At 37.4% G+C, this 18,596-nt stretch overlaps 1 protein-coding gene across 1 annotated transcript; it reads left to right on the plus strand.

Annotated features, from left to right (window-relative positions):
- Positions 1 to 18: 18 nt before the first annotated feature.
- On the plus strand, positions 19 to 15,903 carry DNAJB11 (DnaJ heat shock protein family (Hsp40) member B11). Its single transcript, XM_039850786.1, has 10 exons — positions 19 to 294; positions 2,893 to 3,049; positions 5,813 to 5,910; positions 7,568 to 7,700; positions 11,151 to 11,293; positions 12,031 to 12,113; positions 12,755 to 12,812; positions 13,937 to 14,048; positions 14,510 to 14,669; positions 15,447 to 15,903. The coding sequence occupies exons 1-10, from the start codon at positions 227 to 229 to the stop codon at positions 15,509 to 15,511; spliced, it is 1,077 nt and encodes a 358-aa protein (XP_039706720.1). The 5' UTR covers positions 19 to 226; the 3' UTR covers positions 15,512 to 15,903.
- Positions 15,904 to 18,596: the final 2,693 nt, after the last annotated feature.

The following is an 18,596-nucleotide window of genomic DNA, read 5'->3' on the forward strand; positions in this document are numbered from 1 at the left end:
GCGATTGGCTCTCACCTGGGAGGCTTATCTCACCGGGACTGGGTACTCCCGGGAACCGGACTGGCAGAGGAGGGGGCAAGCTAGCTGTCGCTCCGGACCAAGTAGGAGACCTTGGTGTACGGCGGCCTCTCAGGGCCGGGTGGGCTGGCGAGCCGACGCTGCGGAGGCGGAGGTTGTGAGGAGTGTGTGGGGCAAAGGCCGGCACAGAGGCTGGCACAGAGAAACCATGGCCCCCCAAAACCTGGGCACCTTCTGCCTGTTGCTGCTGTACTTCATCGGGGCCGTGATCGCCGGGTGAGGAACGGACACCCGCGGGGCACGGGGCTCTTGAGTCAGTCTTGGCTGGGACGAGGCTGAAGGGAAGAGGAGGGGGGCATTGCTGTGGTGAGGTAGGTGGTGGGGCGGAGGAATGGGTAGTGCGGACCAAGCAAGTGGAGTGGAGAGGAGAGGAGAGGAGAGCAATGGGTAACGCGAATGAGAAGGGGCTTAGATCTAGAGGTCCTGTAGAGCCAAATTTGGCCGGAGTGGGAGTTGGTTGCTGTACCAAAGACATTGGAGGGGCGAGGGGAGGCGAAGCGGGGCCACTGAGCTGGAGTAGAGGAAGATAAAGTGTCGAGCCTGCAACGAGCCTTTGGGGAGCTGACATTAAAGTGGGTGGGTTAGTGCCGGGCTGAGTGAGGAAGTAGGGACGGGTAGGAAAGGCATGCTGGGACTGAAGAAAATAAAACTGAGGGAGCAGACCGTTTAGAGAGCCCTTGTACGTTCCAGCTTCTTGAGATATTGAACCTAAGATGTCATCATGCCTCACTGTCTCCATGGTACATTTTTGAGAAGGTGGATGATATTTTGAGCGGGAAGAGCATTTCACCAACAGGTAGCAGACTGGGATTCTAGCCTCCTCCCCACTTATGAATTATGTGACCTTGAAGGAATCACTTAAATTCACTTCTGTAACACGAGGATAATGATGTGCCTCCTTTATGAAAAGAGTAGGACCACCTGAACTCTTGAGGATCCTTTCAGTCTTTAAGATACATGATCCTATAAATCTGGTGGCCACAGGATATGATAGGCCAGACTCATATTTTAGAATGCGGGTAATAGTAAAGTCTTAGTTTCTAACAATTAATAGGTTGCTTTAAAAGGAGAAAGTACTACCTAGCAGAGCTTTAAAATTTAAATGCTTGTTATGCTCTTAAAAGCTTTTTCCCTGTGTATATATGTCTAAACTTTAATGTCATTCTTTTTTTTTCTTGTGAAACATCTTAAATTTTTTTTAAAAAATTAACTTCTTCTAGGTAGTGCCTTATTGTTTTTCTAGTTTGTTGTTTGTACTTTTTACACTAAAGCATGAGACCTTAAGGTGTTTAAACAAAATGTCAGTATAAATATTGTTAATCCTATGGCTTTAAAATTTAGTCTTTCATAAAAGAATCTCTTGAGAACTGTAATATCAATATCGAGTTGTGTCAGCTGTCTTTTCCCATTATTTTTCTGAGCTGTTTATATTAAGCATATTTTAAGTAAGCCATATTCTTTATACAGTTAGCTCTTTTGTCATTAATTTTAGCAAACATTTCAGTTTATATAGTTCTTGTCTCAAGTTTTTGTAGATTTTTAGGGGAGAAGATAAACACCTATTTAATCCTCATGGAACCCCTTGTGGATGATAATTTTTAAAACTTATATGTTAAATGATTTTCCTGCAGTGTGACTAAAAGCTTATGAAATAATATTTTAAATGTTCTGTCTTATATCACCTGGATCTTGGTACCCCAGTGCATTTTCCCCACTGCATTATAAAATTACCATCACTACTACATTAGTGTGTCTGTTGTGAACAACTTTCCCATTCCCTTTGTTGACAGTGCATTTCAGAATAACTTCTGGTGGCTAAAGTGACTCTAGAAAAAAGGAATAGATTTTTGTGAGCATGCTTATTTATTCATTTCATTCAATGAATATTTATTGGTATCTTCTGTGGGATGGGTACAGTCCCTGCTCTGAAAGTTTATTATAGTCATATTGTATCTTCCCGTAGGCCTTTCTTGCAAAGATTTACTTTATGATTAATTTGGTTCCAGCATAGTCCCTTGCAAGGAGATCTGTGGATCTCTACCTTATCTCCCAGGTCATGCCATATGCATATTTGCAGCCACTGAGACTTATAGCTCCTGCATATGAGTTTTTGCAGCTGTCTATAATTAAGACTTGACCTAGACAAACTAGTATAACTGCTAGCAGTGATTACAAGATTGATATTTTCTTTCTTTTTCAGAAAAACAAAACAAAACAAACCTGTAACTCATACATCCAAATGGGTATTCTCTCTTCATGGCTCTTCTTTGGGCTTTGGCTTAACCTCTGTGTTAACCTCTGAAGTTAACTTCATCTTTAACATTCCAACAGTACTACTGTTAAAACATTTTTGTGATGTAATCTTTTTGAATAAAGGAAACCATCCTTTGAGGTTGTTATTTGACCACTGGAAACAGTCAAAAATCATTTGAAGTCAGTAATGGAAAGAACAGAGTTAATTTGATTATACAGTTACTGGTTGAAAATAATGTGTGAACATAAAATAAGAAAATGATTTTCTTGACTGAAGGTATTCTAGGAGAAGAATACCACAGATATTTTGAGTAATTCTAGCATTGCTTAAAAAGTACATAGCCTCTCAGTGTGATTACTTCAATATATATAAGACTCATTACAAATTCTGGTGTGTTCTCTTTTTAGTCATTCTTTTTTATGTGTATGTGTCACATGTATACCTTTATTTTCCTGCCTCTGCTCAGACACAAACCTAAATATAAAGGGAAAAATTTTACTTTAAATAAATGTAACATATAACTCTTTAATGAGTATCCTCTCCCTCTCCCCCCAACCCAGGCGAGATTTCTATAAGATCTTGGGGGTACCTCGAAGCGCCTCTATAAAGGATATTAAAAAGGCCTACAGGAAACTAGCCCTGCAGCTTCATCCTGACCGGAACCCCGATGATCCACGAGCTCAGGAAAAATTTCAGGATCTGGGTGCTGCTTATGAGGTGAGTCAGGAAAAAGGATAAAGTATGAGTAAAACCTATAAGAAAAGACCATGTACCACAGAGAAGCATTCCCTTCCTCTAGGTCACTTCTTTTTAAAAGTAGATAATAGGTAAAAGTATTTGATGCTATATTGTAAATTAATGTCAGTAGATGTCATTTCTTTCCTTTTTCATATAATATTTATTTTATTAAGGAGAGTAATGTTGAAAAGATGAATGAAAGAAAGAGATTAAGATTGATAGGTTTGTAAGTAAATTGATCATCAATTAATCACTTCAGGACCTGGAGTCAGAAACAGAACAAACTCTAAATGAGGATTACAAATCCACATGCCCATATGGACCACACAAATAACAAGCAGGAGAGGTATAAGATAAAACATGACAGTTAATATTCTACCTCCCATATTAGGTATCTATAGGCATACCCAATATGAGAGATATTTTAGTATTGGAAAAAACATGAAACGAAGGGATCCCAAGGCCTCCTAGATTACAGAAGTGAATGAACTAAAGTAGTGACTTATACCCAGGTGAAACCTAGAACTAATAGGGTCCCCCTTTCTTCTCTTGGCACCTTCAAAGATCCTGTAGGATCAAAATTTCTAACCTGGGGCCTACAAATAAACTTGAGAGGGTTGGTGGACCCTCTTATATTATATGTAATTTTGTTTCTTATTGATAATATGTATTCCATATTTTTGCACTGTATTTCCCATGAATATCCCTATTGTTTGCTAGGAACCCAGGACTCAAATATTTTCTAGGGAAGTTAGAAATTTAACATGCTTTTTAAAGAATCTACCATGTTCTTTAGCTATAACTTAAGCAGGCCATACATAGATCATTCATGAGATTGTAGTTTCTTTAACTCTAAGACTCTTTCTAAATCACAAGTTCAACTTTTCTTTATTTTTGGTATCATTTACTTGATTGCCTTTGGTTCTGAGAGAAATTAGAGTTGTAAAGTTGAAGAGTCTTTTGTGAACACAAATTTGTCTTCTTTATTGAGCTGGGATTACTGCTGGTATTTTAATTAGTCTATACACTGTGGGTTGATTGGCAAATCAATTAAGAACCTTTTTTTTTCTTTTAGAAATAAAATAGTTTACAAGACTATGGAATAAAATTGCATTCCTTAGAAAAGTGAGGAGGGAAGTGAATGGTAATAGATAATTTTAAGGGTGACTTTGGGTAAGTTGGTACAGAAGTCTCTGATGTCCGAATAGAAACTGACTAAAAAATAGTCTTTGTTTTGAGGTTTTGAAATGGCATTTCTTATAGATCAAATGTAGGGTTCATTTGTTTGTGAAGACAAGACCAGAGAAGCGGACTTGAAAGTGAAAATATTGGAAATCCAGAATGTGAAATGAGAGTTGTTGTTGTCGTTGTTGTTTTAAGTTAACTCTGCCCATTTCTGCTGCTTTTCCAAGTAGCTACTTTTTTAGAATACTTCCAAAAATATTCCTTTCTCTCACTTGGTCTATCACAGTGGCTTTAGTTGAGTATTCTAGTCACTTCTGGACTAACCCATTTGTCTTTGCTTTTAAGAACGCTCACTTTAGTATATACTCAATTTTTAAAATTCTTCTTAATATATCTTAAATGTTAATAAATTTTGCTGTGGCTCCTTATACATCATTTAGCCATGAGCCAAAACTATTTACATATGGCAATCAGATCTTCCTTTTCTCTTGCTGAGTCAACAAGCCCCATCTACTTCCAGCCTCTCTTTTTCTGAGCCAACACAAGTATAGGTTTGCAATAACTTTCTCCTTCAGTCTATTATTTAAATAGTTTAAAAATATCAAGGAAAGAGTGTACATTATCTAATTTTCTAAGTTATATGTGTGCATATACTTCAGATTAAGTAGGAAGCTTTTATTTTGGAAGGGAAATTTTGAAGATTATGGAAGCTTATTTTCTTTTTACATTCTTTAGTATTATGTATGGAATGGGCCATTGAGAAAGCATATACCTTTGACTGTGGATATAGTTTTCTAAAACCATTAAAACTTCAAAAAGTCATTTCAAACTGTGAAATTGACCTTGAGCAACCTTCACAGAGCAATGTCCCTTTTTACTCTCTGTAATTCAAACTCAGGAAGTTATGAACTTAAACATGTATGTGGCAGACAGCATTCTTCCAAAAACAGATTTCTATATAATGAAACCAAAGAATGAAAAGGGAAGTATGAAAATATAGCTGTATAGAACTTTCTGGAGGGTCTACTTTTTAATTCCTTTGATTTGCTAATCTTGTAGTGTGTGTATGTTGGAAAGAGTGAGTATGGTATGGACATATAGGGCTGAGCAAATTTTAAAGCTGTCCTAATTTACTGTTTCTGGCACTAATGGCAATCTGTCATAGTCATATCCTAGTTTATAGAGAGATAATATAGCATAGTGATTAACAGTATAAGCACTAGAGTCAAACTGCATGGAAGGTAAACCTGAGGAATTCATCTCACCTCTTTCTTGTTACTGCCCTCACCTTCATAGCCACATCATTAAAGTCAGATATGATTTTTATGTTACTAGGTGAGTTTGGATACATTTAAATTAAAAACATGAATTGAGCATTCAGAAGTTACAAAATGAACAATGCATCAAAGAATTTAGTCTGCTAAAGAAAATATAATGAGGATTAAATTCCACTAAAATCTTAGACACGGTATCAGAATTAAAAAAAAAAAAAATGAATGCACTACATCTGAATATTACAAACTCATGATCTTTTCCTCCATTGTTTTTTGCCCCCAGGTTCTGTCAGATAGTGAGAAGCGGAAACAATATGATACTTACGGTGAAGAGGGATTAAAAGATGGTCATCAGAGCTCCCATGGAGACATTTTTTCACAGTATGTAATTTCTCCATCTGCAAAGTGTCAGTGTCTGAGAATGGATCACTTAGTGATTATTAAAGAATTATCCTTGCTCCCTTTTTCAGAAGCTTTTGATGAAGAGTGCAATTCACCAATCCTTATCCAAAAGCAGTCATTCTCTTTTTGGGAATATACTCTTCTATTTTCTCAAAGCTCTAGAAAAGACAGCACTAAAAGTGTCATTCATCTGGCCCACAATATTGGGGCCTGGGGAATATACTTTGGAAACCTTGTCTCCTCACTGTAAACCCTTTAATGAGCAAAGTTTTTCTTGTAAGCAGAGAGAGAGAAATTCCTCCTCCCATACCCAAGGCTGCCTCTCTTTCATTTTATCAACTAGAGAGATGATTATGATAACCAGCACTGGGGGAAGGAATTAGAGTAGAAGCTCTTTATCTCTTGCAGCACATGGCTTTCTGGGAGTGCTGACTGGATGGAATATAAACACCCTTCCTTTCCACTCTTTGAACCCTTCTTGTGGAGCATTCGAAGTTCCATATGCCCTGATGCCATATACTAAGAGATCTTAATGTAGGGTTTTAAGTGTTATAACAAAAAGATGTTTGGATATGCATTTCTTTGGGGAGAGGGTTTATTGCTTTCTTTAGATTCTCAAAGGATTTTGTGAACCTTCTCCAAAAGTAAGAGTCACTGTTGCGTTCATTAATATTTGGAGGTGACAGATTTTCAAGACTTGTGAAGCTATGTGACTAACATGATTAGGAAATCCTTCTTTCCCCCAGGATTGATTTCAGTTAGTCTGCTAGGAAGTTATCTTGTTCCCCTTGTCTTTTAGAAATGATACTTAGGAATGTCAGAAACAGAAAAAGCTTTGTTTATACCCTTTCCCCCAAATCCTCCCTCTCTGCTTTTATTTAAGATTCAGAGAATCCATTCACCAAGACTGACTGGTAGGGGAAAGTTAAATAGTTGTCATCATCACTGTTGTAAAATCTGAGACTTCTTAGTAACATCAATAATTAACATTAAGATCAGAACACTGTACAGTTGAATGTCACTGTTTGTATTAATCTCAAAGCGATGCTTCTGTTACTCACAAAAATTAATTTTGGTCTTGTAGAGACCTGAACTTCTTTTCCTTAAGGTCTAGAATTTTACTAAGGCTGATGCTTTTTCACTTTATTTAATTATGTATCCAAGATTTTTGTACAGAGCAGTAGCTTTCACTAAAGTTAGTTTCTAAAAAGCATATAAACTTAATACAGCAAATGTTCAAAATTACCATTGGGTTCAGCATTACATGGTCTATATATATTATACCCTTTCTCAATAAGTCCATTATATTCTGTTATTCCTCAGTATTAAATCATTATTTCATTGGTTAAACCCAATTCACTGAATGAATTTACTGAATTCATTGGTATACTATATATATGCACTATACTACATTTCTGGACAATACTGTATTATAACGTAAATTTTTTTGTGGGGGCAATATAGTCGATATTGTATAAATTAAAAATTGTATATGATGTATGACTCCAATGTGTGAAAAATGTCTTTTAGGTTTGCACAATACATTGTAGGACACAATATTTTATGAATGTAAAGAAAACTAATTTAAGGCACGAACTCTGATTTTTTTTCCTGATGATTTTACATTTATCTACAGCTTCTTTGGAGATTTTGGTTTCATGTTTGGAGGAACCCCTCGTCAGCAAGACAGAAATATTCCAAGAGGAAGTGATATTATTGTAGATCTAGAAGTCACTTTGGAAGAAGTATATGCGGGAAATTTTGTGGAAGTAAGTTCAAACAATACAGCTATTCATATTGACTGCCAGAAGTAGTACTTTTGACTAAAAACAAGATGTTTCTAGGTATCTTCTCTGTCTTTTAGGGTGTGGGGAGAGTGACCAGATGTGTAGAATTAATCATAATCCTTGGTTCATGAGACACTGTTGTTGTTTCAAGAACTCATCACCTAGCCCAAGAACTAAATAAAACAATACCACCACTTACATCTGCCTACATGCTGCTTCCCTGTTCTGGTCCCCTGCCTCCCTTCAGAAGTAGCTACTGTCCTGAATTTTGTCTTTATTATTCCCTTGCCACTCTTGCTTGTTTTATCACATATGCATGAATACCTGAATAATATATTGATTTTTTTTTTTTTTGGTCATTTTTGACTTTGTAAAAATGGTATCGTATAATGCATTATCTTCTGGGACTGGCTTTTTTCATTCATGTTATGTTACTCAGATTCATCCATGTTGTTGCTTATAGCTATAATTCTGCTGAATAGAATCTCACTGTGACTACAATGTATAAATAGACAGATAGGTTACAACCAGTTTTTTTTTTAATTCCAAATAGTACTTGTATGAACATTCTTGTGTATATATCCAGGTACATATGAGCAAGCATTTCTCTTGGGTAGATATATGTAAGAGTGGAATTGCTGGGTAATATGACCCAGTGTTCATTTGTATTGTTTTTTCAATTGATTGGTACTGGTACTTCCACCAGCAGTTTATAAAAGATCTTATAGATCTGCCCACTTCTCCAATACTTTGAATTATTAGACTTCTCAATTTTTACCCATTAAATGGCTATAAAATGTTATTGTGGTCTTAATTTGCATTTTTGATTCATAATTAGGATAAGTATCTTTATATCTTGATTGGCCATATTTGTTTCATCTCATAAAATGCCCTTTTATGTCTTTTGCCCATTTGCCTTTTGCCCTTATTGATGTCTAAGAAAAGTTTATTTTTAGTACTAATCCTTTGCTGGCTATATGTGATACAAGTATATTCTATTAGTTTATAACTTGTCTTTTCATTATATTAAAGATTTATTTAAGTGAACAGAAATAATTGATTTTAATGTGGTCAGATTTTTCAGTATTTTCTTTTATGGTAAGTTTTCATGTCTTGTTTAAGAAATTCTTCTCTGCCCTAAAATCAGAAAGCAGTTCACCTATATTTTTTACTAAAATTTTGGAGTTTTTTAGGTTATTCATCTTTTTTAATTCTGAGAAGTTTATGTCTATTACAATTTTAGATATTTAGTCCATTGGCACTTCTCCTTCTATCTGCTGTTAACTTTCTTTTAAATAATAAAAAATTTTTCTACTTCTTTATCCTTTCATACTTCTAGGAGAGTGCCTCATGGTCTTCCAGCTCACTATTTCAATCTTCAGTTATATCTATTCTAATAATACCCCATCAGCTGTGTTTTTATTTCGACTCATTTGTGTACATAACATTTCTGCTTGATTCTTGTATTAATTCTTACTCTATTTCATTTTGCTAATGTCTTCCCTTACTTTCTTAAGTATCACCATGCTTATTTTAATTTCTTAGATTGTCTTTTCTAATACAATTTGTTTAAAATACATTTGGTGGCCAGTATTTTGTCTTGGAGGTGGGGGATGGATCATTGGAGTTTTCAGACCTCTCACTGTTTTGGCCTTTGAGCTCATATCCTCCTCCCTTCCCCACTGTTGGCACCTCTCTTTCCATTGTAGAGTGTATTAGGGCAAGCCCTTACCTAGTGGTTTAACTGTATTTTATTTTCATGCAACGTTTGTGTTTTTGTTTTGTGTCTGGAGTCTGTTGTTTTCTGGGAAGAGGGGTGCGATAGTCTTGTCCAGAACTTCAACTGCTTTTTTTCCAGATCCTCTCACTGCCCCTGATAGCTACTGTTGCCCCAATACACATACCAGTTCAAAACAGCCTTCTGTGTCAGGAGTTTTCTCACATGTGTTGTTACCATTATTGTTTCCTGGAGCCCATATTTCCTAGTTTTTCCAGGGTTTTGGAAGAGATAGCAGGTTGCCTGTGCATATGCGCCATCTTAACAAGAAGCACATTCTTCTTAATTGTGGCTCTGAATAGTTGGAAGAGGAGGACTAGATTTACGGAAGATGCAACTGGCTTGTAATAGTGTTGTTCAGTCTGAAGAATGAGAGTAAAGGGCATTCAAAATATGTGGGCCATCTCTCCTTCAGAAACAGGATAGGTTGTTCAAGTGGTAGAAAAGAGGTGAGCGTAATTAACTCCCATGTTCCCCACCAGACCTGTTGTCTGAAGTCGTGGCTAATACACAGTGCATATCACTTTTTACAGTTAGTGTGTTTCTAAAGAAATTCTTTTTCAGTCTAATTATTGTAAAGAATGTAAGTGACCTTGCTATTTAAATGGCCCAATAGTAAATTCTTCTTTAAGAAAAAATTATCTTGAGAGAACATTGTAGTTAAAAGCATGGACTTTGGAGCTGAACTACCTGGTTTCGAATCCTGGCTCTGCCATATGTTACTTATGTGACCTTGGTCTTTTACTGAATCTTTCTGTGCTTTCATTACTTCCTCTAAAATGGGGATAATAACAGTATCTACTTCACAAGGTTGTTGTGAGGATTAAATAAGTTCATTTATGTAAAAGCAATTAGAGAATTACTTGGCACATAGTAAGTGCTATAAAGTATTTGTTGTAATTACTATTGATGTTATTTATTCTGTTGACCTGGGCTTTCATGTTGGTAGGCTTTCGGGGATTTTTCTCCAAGCATTTGTTTCATCCTTCTGCGTAAGCACATGGTTTGTGATTAGGTGTTTAACTAATTAAACAGGTAAAAACAAGAATGCATTTCTCTATGTAAATTAGTTTCCACATACTTGGAGGGATCAGGATGTTTGATTGCAATCAACTACAAAGAAATGATCATTGTGCCTCTTCTACTTGTTAAAGTATCTGAATTGAGACAGCACTGGAAACAGTCCTAGACTGAGTTGTCTGAAACAGGGAAGTGTTTTCATTAGGTTAATTATAACTAATCCTCTGGTGGTAGCCACAAACCAGCTTTTGAAGGCTGTAGTTCTTCAGGGGTTGTGGTTTGCACAGCTCAGATTTCTAGAAGACAGTAATTCTGTGAACTACTTTAACTCAGTAGTATTTAACTGAGGCTTAGAAATGCTGATATCATACACAGTATTTTTCAGTTCTCTTTCTTATTTCCCTCTCTTCTCCAACTTTAGAATTGGAGTCATTTAATTATCTATATGTTTCATTTTTGCATTGGGGCTGCTCTGTAACTCCTCAAAGACTTATGTTAGCCTTAGGTCCTGAGGGATAGCTTGCCAGGGAAGGGGGAGCCCCAGCCCTGGCACATGCGCAGAGCCCTGATCACTTGAAAAAACCGAAGGCTGTTTTATGTGAGCGGGAAGCTGATGTTGTTTATGCACTTCTTAGGTAGTTAGGAACAAACCTGTGGCAAGGCAGGCTCCTGGAAAACGAAAATGCAACTGTCGGCAAGAGATGCGGACCACCCAGCTGGGCCCAGGGCGCTTCCAGATGACCCAGGAGGTGGTCTGCGATGAGTGCCCTAACGTCAAGTATGTGAAAGCACTAGCTTTGTTTTACCAAGAGACACTTTAATCATCTCATTTTCTATTAAAATGCTAATGATCCTTTCCCAGATTTTTCCCCTCCTTTTCCTCACTCCTCTCTCTCTCATGTTCTACCATGATAGAGCAAAAGTACATTTTAATATTTTTACAATGGCATTCTTCTAAATATCTCCTTTTATGTTTCTGAACCAATAAGCAATGCTCTTTATTTCCGAATGTACTTAAAAAATGTTGATGTTTCAATTTTTCTACTTGGAATATTAGAGTAATCTTATATGTCCAGCCGACATTTCAAATTAGAGAAGTACTATTTGCTGATTATGTTATAAACACAACTATTTAATTGAAACTTAAATTATATATATCAAAACCAAGTTGGTATTTGTGGGAACAGGAAAAAAAATCAGGATAAACTCTCCTGCTAGATTCCTGATAAACATGACCCTGTCCTTCCAGGTGCAAATGTGTATCACGCACTTCAAAGTAATCCATCTACTGCAGGCTTTTTTGGAAGTAGCAGTTGCATGATTATGTAATATATATAGTAGCTTTGTTGTGGCTTTTGGCACATAGGTGTAAATAAATACCACATGGCTTTGTCAACTAAAGATACAGGATCATCTTCCAAGAAAAAGCTCTATACAATAGGTAAAACTTTAATTATCTGCATCTGGAGTTTGCTTTGTAGTCTCACTTTTTTCATTTTAAATTCTCTGTCTCAGACTAGTGAATGAAGAACGAACATTGGAGGTAGAAATAGAGCCTGGGGTGAGAGATGGCATGGAGTACCCCTTTATTGGAGAAGGTAAAATATCGATATTGATGTTTTATTGTCATAACTTTCTGCTCTTTGCTTGCTTGCGAATACCTTCCCACCTGCACCTATGGCCACGTAGTAAATGCACATGTCATTTCTGACTATCTTCAGTCAGTTTTGCGATACAGAAAATCTGTTATGACCATCATGGTTGATCACCTTAAGCAGTAGCGTTACTGTTTATCTTTTGGATATCATGGCAAAAGTTACCGTCAAGTGACCTAAGTTATCAAAATTTAGCGTGTTCAGACCTTAATGGATTAATTCTAACTCAGCAATGAAAGAAGGTTCTCTTTCTTACTAGTTTGCATTAATTAGGATGTTCTCAGACCTCACCTTTGGGGTTAAATTTAAAATCTAAAAGAAAAGAAGCTTTAAGACTTCAGGTTCAGGAAATCAACAAATCTTTCTTTGTTTAGAAAATAGGTCAAGTTATTTATTGCTGTGCCTGAGGCACAAGTGACCTTCACTAATAATGTGACACTTGATATAACCAGGTAGAGACAGTGCTCTCATAGATAGACTTGATAGCACCTTAGGTAATGGCTTTAAAATACTCTCAACTGCCAAATAGATTTCCAATGTTCGACTTGTGTGGTTCACAGTCTGCTGTAATCTGTTCTGACTAGGTGAGCCTCATGTGGATGGAGAACCAGGAGACTTACGTTTCCGAATCAAAGTTGTCAAGTAAGTAAGCTAATGTTAGAGGACTTCTCTTTAGCTCTTGCTTTTCATATGAGTCAGATGATAGAAATATGGGTAACCACCAGGGCACTTACAGACCTTGTCTTCTGTGTCATGCCTAAATGATTATTTGTAACTCTAGAATACTGAAAATTTAGGGTCGGGGCCTAAGATTGAGCCCCGTTGTTTATTTGCTCAGGACATACAAATCCAGAAGATGTTGGCAGGAAAGAATTGATAAGACAAGTAAGGAGTTGTAAGTGAGAGGCAAACAAGAATGGGAAATCAAGGAGACCTGATATTTTAACAGAAAATATGGCTCCATACAAGAATGGGAGCTGTCTCCATAAAAAAGACCCAGTATTACATAATATGCAGCTTCTGTGCAGAGAGAGCTCTTATTTCGTTGGCGTCTCTTCACCATGAAATGCTGCTCAGACAAGAATTTTGGGACTCAGTCTTTCTCATTTATGTCTCTCTTGTTACCACTTTGGAAACCAGTGGTACCCCTGCTTCTAAGAATTCTTTGAAACGAGGTTCCCACCTAAACATGGAGAAATGGGCCCCCACCACTTAGGACTTTTCCCTCATAGCACACTTTAATCTCAGTGATCATTTCTCCAGCTTTCTTTACCTACCTTGTCTTCCTCATTGCTTCCCAGAGAAACTGGAATATGTACTATTCCTTGAGTAAACTTGGTACTTTCTCAAGTCCTTGTCTTTGCCAGAATTCCCTTTCTCCCTATCCCCATCCCGCCTGTGTCCACCTTATCTGCATCTCTAGAACTGACCTGGTCTGCAATCTCAGCTCTGGAAACCTCCCCAGATCCGTTCCTGATGCCCATCTTCCTTGCTGGAAGTTGTCTTTCTCTCTTTTCCATAATCTAGTACTTGTAGTTTTATATTTATATCTTTGGCTTCTGCTGATTGTACGTTCTTTTAGAGTAGTTTAATAAATCTTACATACCTGTGTAGTCTTGATTAGTACTACACATAAAGGAGTGTCTAATAAATATTTATTGTTTAAAAGAGTGATATTCATCCTTTTCCAAGATATTCTAAAAACTTTTTGAATTCTTTTCACAGGAAGGTGGAAGTTAATGATTTTTGCCTTGATCTGTTTTTAGGCACCCAATATTTGAAAGGAGAGGAGATGATTTATACACAAACGTGACAATCTCACTAGTTGAGTCTCTGGTGGGCTTTGATATGGATATCACTCACTTGGATGGTCACAAGGTAAACAAACCAATTTTCCTGCTTCCTGTTCTCTTAAAGCTTTCACGTGGGTGCTTTTAAGATTATTTCAGCCCCTTCAATCATTTAGAGCCATGGGGACTCCTTTCTCAGTCTTTGTCCTGCTTCTTCTCCTCACTCTGCTGCTGAATGTCTGGCAGTAACTGAGTCACAGATGTTTCTGCTACTTAAGAGCTGATTGCGCGCAGCCCCTGGCGGCGTTGTCCTTACAGCCTCCATTGGCAGAGCCTTACTGTTTTGCTTGTTTGTGCGTTTGGTTTTCCTTTTTCTTTTGAAGGCCTTTGCTTACTTTGGCTTGCAATGTACTAATGAGTCCCCTCGCCCCTTCCTCCTTGCTGCTCCTCTGAGCTGTGACATGAGCTTTGGGCACTAGTGTTCACTAGAAGCCAGTATTGTACTTCAGGAGTACCAGTCCTGCTCCAGTCCATTCTCTGGCTTTTCAGGTACATATTTCCCGGGATAAGATCACTAGACCGGGAGCCAAGCTATGGAAGAAAGGGGAAGGGCTCCCGAACTTCGACAACAACAACATCAAAGGCTCTTTGATCATCACTTTTGATGTGGATTTTCCAAAAGAACAGTTAACAGAGGAAGCAAGAGAAGGTGAGGGGTATAATGTGTGTGAAAGAGAGAGAGATTGTGTGTGTGTGTGTGTGTGTGTGGGTGTGGGTGTGTGTGTGTGTGTGTTGTATGTGAGTGTGAGAACAGGTAGTTAAAGAGGACAAGCAATAAAAACAAACCCTCCAGTGACTTCAGATATCAGCCACTAACATTAGTGAACACAAGACTGGGAATAAACTTACCTTTCTGTAAAGGCAGTACTGAAAATCCTTCTGTCGTCGTGTTACAAAAGGCTGTGTAAGCTGGGCTTTGAAACCGAGGGAGAGAGAGCTTGTGTGGGCGTGTGGTTATGAAACAGAGTCACTTAAATGAGCTGGACCAAACTATAAAAGGAGAGATGGGGTACGCTGGAAGGATCAGAGTCTTCGGGGTAATGTCTGCAATGACTGGTTGAGAAGAGGGCCTAATTGGTGGGTCCTAAATAAAAAGAAGGTGAAAGAGGTCAAACTGAAAAGAGGACAAAGAAGTAATGGAAGACAGTGCAAAACTTGCATTCCATTTCAGTTACCTCTTCTCATAGGGTTTTATGGGATGTGTATAGTGTGTGTGCCTGAGAGAAAAACGAAGGATCGTCTTGGATGTACATGTGCATGTGTGGGGGTATTCACATGCAATGAACATGTGGACATTGGTGGTTATTTGTTTCATTCAAATCTGTGGTTGTTATAAAACTTTTTGTGAGCCTCCCATGAAACATGCTCTTTAAACTCTAGTGAAGTCACATTGTTTAATGGAGTCATTTGTTCATTCTTTCCTCAGGTATCAAACAGCTACTGAAACAGGGATCAGTGCAGAAGGTATACAATGGACTGCAAGGATATTAAGAGTGAATAAAATTGGACTTTGTTTAAAATAAGTGAATCAGCGATATTTATTATCTTCAGGGTTTTTTTTTGGTGTGTGTTTTGTTTTTATTTTCAATATGCAAGTTTGGCTTAATTTTTTTCTTCTAACGATCGCCATGAAATGAATAAGAGTGCTTAAGAATTTGTCCATTTTGTTCAGAAAAGTGACCAGCAAAAGGTTTAATAATACCTCTCCCTTTGGGGATTTAATGTCTGGTGCTGCCGCCTGAGTTTCAAGAATAAAAGCTGCAAGAGGACTCCAGGAGCAAAGGAAACAATAGAAAGGGGTGGAGTTAATTGGTAGCTCTTTCATTCAAATGCCAATTGGAGAAGTCTGTTTTTAAATATATTTTGTTGTTATTTTTTCTTGACTCCTGTTTCTTTTTGGTTTAGCTATACTTTTGTCTTTTCCATCTCCATTTTGGTCATTTTCCCTTTGCTGTTTTCCCTCCTGGGTTCTTGTGAGTTGGGTTGTTTACCCATCAAGCAAGATAGATGTACAAACCTGCAAAAGAGTGATAAAGATCCCCGTGCCAGTCATCTAGAAAGGAGCTTGAAGAAACTGAATAGAGATTGAGGTAGAAGAATCAAGTTTACACAAAGATCTAGTTGTACTTGAGAAAGTATATTTCCTCATTTAATTTGAGAATAATAAAATCTAACATGGAAACTTTACTGTTTAGAAGGCACTTTCATATATCTGATCTCAGTTGACCTAATAATCAAAAAACATTTGGTTTGCGTTAGGAACCAGGATTTCCCTTGGCTCTAGAAAAATAATTTAAAGTAGATCTGCAAATTACATTTGCCTCTCCCAGCAGCACCTAATTCAGATGGTACGTGACTTGAGTTATATTTGACTTTTCAACCTCCTTCACTTTTCTACATTATACGGTCATGTCACACTCTGCTTTTTATATACCTTTGGACTTCTTGCCTCAGCTAACGAGTGTTTCAATGCTGTTGAACAATATTGCAATGTTTGTGGAGCTGCCTTCCAGCTATCGAAATAGTTCCAGCAGCATTTCCACCTTTGATTATGCAGCTGCTGATGTTACTACTTGCCGTTTCATTGCATTTTTCCCTGTTTTGCAAAAATGAGTGGAAGAGAAAAAAATGGAAATTTTATCAGTTTAGAACAGTTAAAAACAAGATAAAAAGCAGCACACCTTTAACCTCAGTCAGACACTTTTGGACTTGAGTAGATCAAGCCTGCATTCACTTGTGAAGGAAAAGAAAATTAAAAGGCTTATTTGAAATGCTGAAAAATCTACCTTAGAAATCAAATGAAATCACATAAATACATATGTCAGTTTAGTGGACTTTGTACAATTAACATTCATTATGTACTGAATTGCCCTAGTGGAGCATTTCGTAGAAATAACCATTTCCCTTACATATCTTAGCCCAGGAGAGCTTTTGATCATTATTTGCACTTGTTGATCCCTTCTTCCAAGAGTCAGTCTCACACTAAGCTAGAGTTACTAGTCTTGCTAGAAAGACCCCCATAGAGATAATGCACTTGCTACAAATAATGTTAATTAGGCTTCGTCACTTCTATTTATCCATGGTCCAGACGACCATGATTTAATGAGTTGAAAAGAATATTCTTTTATCTTTGACTCTGTGAGCTCCAGTTCACTCTAAGTGCTTTCTTGGAAGCAGGCAGTAATGTGGAAAGATTTGTATCAAAGTTTCACGTATTTGCTTGTCCCAAATTTTTTGCACTGTGGTACAACTGCCTCCCCAGAAGTTAGGGCTGTCCAAAAATGGAGTGGCGGTCCCTGAGGCAGCAAGCTCCCTACCAAGTGGTATACAGACATCTGTCTTTCCAGGAATGCTGCAGCAGGGGTTCCTGGGCTCAGGAGGTTGTGGTAGTCAATATGAACGTTCCTTTCAAGCTAGAAGCCTCTATTACAGAGTTTTTAAGTGAAGGACTGTGAAAACTTGTTCTACTAAGTAAAAAATATTGAGTGCTTACTATGGGCCAGTTTCCGTTCAAGTGCTTTATATGGATGAGCTCATCTCTATGCAAGAGGGACTGTTACCCTGAAATTATAGATGAGGAAATTGAGTTATATCTCAGAGCTTACAAGTGGTGGGACCAGCATTTAAACCCAAGCAGTCTGCTCCAGAGAATGTATTTTCAATTGCCATGAATTCATGAATTCTACTCAGAGAAAATAACTACCGTGGAAGAAGGATTCTAGGTAGTGATGGTGTATGAACAGATAATAGTGTCTTTAGTCCTGCAAGGAAAAATGTCATTCCAGCAAGATACGTAATGAAGCAGAAAAGGTGTTGGCCTGAGATCAGACTCAAACTCTGTGACACTGGGCTAGCCAGTTAACCTCTCCGAACTTCAGTTTTCTCATCCGCAAAAAGGGAATAATGAAGGGTGCTATATATTTTATGTGAGCTTTTGTGCATTTCTAACAATTATTTTGTTTTATATATATATATATTTATGATTATTTGCTGTATTCACTATTGGTTAGGTTTCCAGATTTCTGAAGCTTCCATGGGTGTTAGTGTTCAGAAATCACCATTTTTGAAAAAGGGAACAGATGTGGGAACTTAAAACCAATTTAAAAAGTTGCACTGGTTGTAATTAGAAATGGGAATGGAACAAGGATTTTATTATATTCTTTGAAAAAAATAAAAATAAAAAGCTGCTACTTGCTCTAGTAACAACATCTACCCTGAACAAAAAAAGGCATATCTAAGGAGAAATGCAGAGAAGAAAAAACAGTTGGGTAAATGTTTACTTTGAAAAAAAAGTGTTGTATTTCAGTCACTGAGATTGTACCAGTACCTATGAGTAAGGGTTGAATATAGGTCACAGGCAGTGGGCACCAATACACTTTCCACAGTGATTATATGTCAAAGAGCCCAGACCCTTTCTCTTTTCACTAAAAACAAAACAAACAAACAAAAAAACTTATGAGTGGTATAACTTTAGGCATATTTCCTCTATTCATGCAGCCAACTAGAGAATGACATAATTGGAGAGCATCCTAGTCACAGACCTGAGTGTCAATAAAATCCTTCTGAAGCTACATTA

Source organism: Pteropus medius, unplaced genomic scaffold (genome assembly GCF_902729225.1).
Source record: "Pteropus medius unplaced genomic scaffold, Ma_sr-lr_union100, whole genome shotgun sequence".
Classification (NCBI taxonomy): Eukaryota; Metazoa; Chordata; class Mammalia; order Chiroptera; family Pteropodidae; genus Pteropus; species Pteropus medius.

Coding starts and splice junctions, on each gene's coding strand:
- DNAJB11 (XM_039850786.1), top strand. CDS start 227: ATGGCCCCCCAAAACCTGGGCACCTTCTGCCTGTTGCTGCTGTACTTC. Junction 12,114..12,754: donor GTACCCCTTTATTGGAGAAG/GTAAAATATCGA, acceptor TGTTCTGACTAG/GTGAGCCTCATGTGGATGGA. Junction 14,670..15,446: donor AACAGAGGAAGCAAGAGAAG/GTGAGGGGTATA, acceptor TTCTTTCCTCAG/GTATCAAACAGCTACTGAAA.